Here is a 2,534-nt window from a genome sequence, read left to right as displayed (position 1 = left end):
GGGGCAGTCACCTGTTTGATTCAGGCTACCATGGTATGGACCCTCAGAGTTGTTACTTGCTTATCTATTTGTGTGTGAAGGGATGTGGAAGTGGGTGAATGCGTGTGCCATGTAGATGTCAGAGAACCACTTACAGGAGTTGGGTCTCTTCTTCCACTATATGGGTACTGAGGCTTGAACTCAGGTCTTCAGGCTTAGCGGCAAACTCCTTTACTCACTGAGCCATATTGGCAGCCTTGAAGGTGATATTTCAATATAGACCTGGAGATTGAGAATGGTCTAACAATGCCAACATATGGAAGGAACAGACCGTGTATATGCAAAGGCCCTAGGGAGGGCATGCTGGCTGCTTGGGGGAAGAATGTTAGGTGTTGAGGATCATGGGAACCTCTTGGAAGAATAAAGGAAAATGTATATGGAGATGTAGCCAAGACCCAGCACACACCCATGCTTATGAACTGACATGAAGAGAGTGGTCGGGGAAGACAGAATGAAAGGTGTAAAGACCCTGTACGTGGTGTGAAGGTGGTGTGTACATATGCTTGATGGAGATCCATGCAACATAGACCAGAGAAATAGGGAGGAGTTAAGTCAGCAGATGAGGTCATTTCATTCATTCTACACGTACTGAGGTGTTTAAGAAAGGCCCTGGATGTGAGAGGATTTGATTTGCGTTTTGGATAGGCTTGCCTATGACTATAGAGGACAGAACCTACAGGCTGCAATTCTCACTTCATCTTCTCCTCCCTCTGGTACTCCATAGGGTTCCTCCGAGGTCCTTAGCGCAGTACCCTTGAGTTCTAGGCCCATGCCACCCTCCTGGGCATCACCTCCCTGGACCAATCAGAGCCGCTCCCGGGAGCTGGAGTTCGTGCTGCTGGGCTTCTCACATGTGCCTTCCCTGCGCCCAATGCTTGCAGTGCTCTTCCTGGCCACCTTCCTGCTCACGTTGCTAGGCAACACGCTCATCGTCATGCTCACCAGCCTGGACCCAGGCCTGCGTGCACCCATGTACTTCTTCCTGCGCCAGCTGGCGCTGGTGGAGATCTGCTTCTCACTGGACGTGGCGCCCCGTCTGCTGGTGACCCTGCTGCGGCCTGGGCGCGGCATGTTCCCCACAAGCTGTGCCCTGCAGCTGCTCCTCGTGCTGTCCTTAGTCACATCTGAGTGTTTCCTCCTCACGGTCATGGCCTGGGACCGCTTCCTGGCCATTTGCAGGCCTCTGCGTTATGGTGCCATCATGAGCTTGAGGCTGTGCCACCTGCTGGCTGCCACCTGCTGGCTCGCAGGATTACCAGTGGCTCTGGTCTTCACCATCTGGCTCTTTAACTTCCCCTTCTGTGGGCCACGGGGCATTCGGCACTTCTTATGTGACATAGCACCTCTGCTGAGCCTGGTGTGCGCAGACACCAGAGTCTTCGAGGCCAACGTGTTTGTGGCCACAGTCCTTGTCATCATGGTTCCATTTAGTCTCATAGCCACATCCTACGTCATGATTCTGGCTGCTGTCCTTCGGATGCCATCAGCCTCTGGGCGCCAAAAAGCCCTGTCCACCTGTGCCTCCCACCTCATTGTGGTAATTCTGTTTTATGGCACAACGGGGGTCATCCACTTGCGCCCCAAGGCCAGCTACTCTCCTGAGAGCAAGCAAGTGGTGTCCCTGTCATATACCATGGTGACCCCCATGCTCAACCCTCTCATCTATAGCCTGCGGAACAAAGAGGTCAAGGCTGCCTTCAGGCGTGTATGCTGTGGACGCCAAGGGTCTAGATTCCATGAATGAACTATCTCTTCTACCACATTTCAGAGTCAAGAAATTGCTGAGGCCCGCTTTCCCAGGGTGGCTTAACACCCTGACTTTCTTCTAGGGAACCCATGGCTGCTTTCATTTTCCTACCCAAGAGAAGGCACAACACCAAACTTTCCATCTCCGATCATTGATTATTTTTTAAAAAGTTGCACAAACAAATCCACTTTAAGCCCACTAGAATGTATTAACTAGCATCTTCTGAAAGATCATTTTAAAATCATTTTAAAATTTAGTGTCTTGAAGCCTGTAGTTTATTCTCATTCACTTTCAATTGGCTGAGTGTTAGGTAACCTAGGCAGGACCTACCTTTGTTGTATTTTGACAAGGGCTAATTTTGCTCATGCAAATGGATGTTGATCAATGTTAGCATGGTTTAAATGAAGAAGATTTGGTCCATATACTTCTCTTGAGACTACAGAGCTGAGTAAGGCATGCGTTTTCATTACAGTAGCTGAAATATAAGAGGGGAGACCCAATTGTGTGAGGGATTGTCAAGACTTTGGTCACATGACACACTCTTATTTAGATTAGACAATTTAAAACCTGTGGGAAGATCTAAAGTCAAGAAGTAATTGATACCCTCAGCCTTTATGTGAAGGAGGCTGGAGTTATATGAAAACTTAACCTTCACAGAGGGATAATTGAGGAATTGAAGGCATTAATAAATCTACATCAGAAAGCCAGATCTCAAGATTTCTCTCTCAGATTTTTTCTTCATCTTAAT

General features: G+C 48.6%; 1 protein-coding gene across 1 annotated transcript; it reads left to right on the top strand.

Moving 5' to 3' along the window:
- The first annotated feature begins 808 nt into the window (after positions 1-808).
- On the top strand, positions 809-1,783 carry LOC118595999 (olfactory receptor 10A7-like). The gene has a single exon (XM_036206695.1). It carries the CDS (start codon positions 809-811, stop codon positions 1,781-1,783), a length of 975 nt encoding a protein of 324 aa, XP_036062588.1.
- Positions 1,784-2,534: the final 751 nt, after the last annotated feature.

The sequence above is a fragment of the Onychomys torridus genome, chromosome 1 (assembly GCF_903995425.1).
Source record: "Onychomys torridus chromosome 1, mOncTor1.1, whole genome shotgun sequence".
Lineage (NCBI taxonomy): Eukaryota > Metazoa > Chordata > Mammalia > Rodentia > Cricetidae > Onychomys > Onychomys torridus.
The sequence above is the reverse complement of the archived record's forward strand: the minus strand, read 5'-3'. Positions and strand labels throughout refer to the sequence as shown.

What these genes read in the sequence shown, in the direction of transcription:
- LOC118595999 (XM_036206695.1), top strand. Translation starts at nt 809, where the DNA reads ATGCCACCCTCCTGGGCATCACCTCCCTGGACCAATCAGAGCCGCTCC.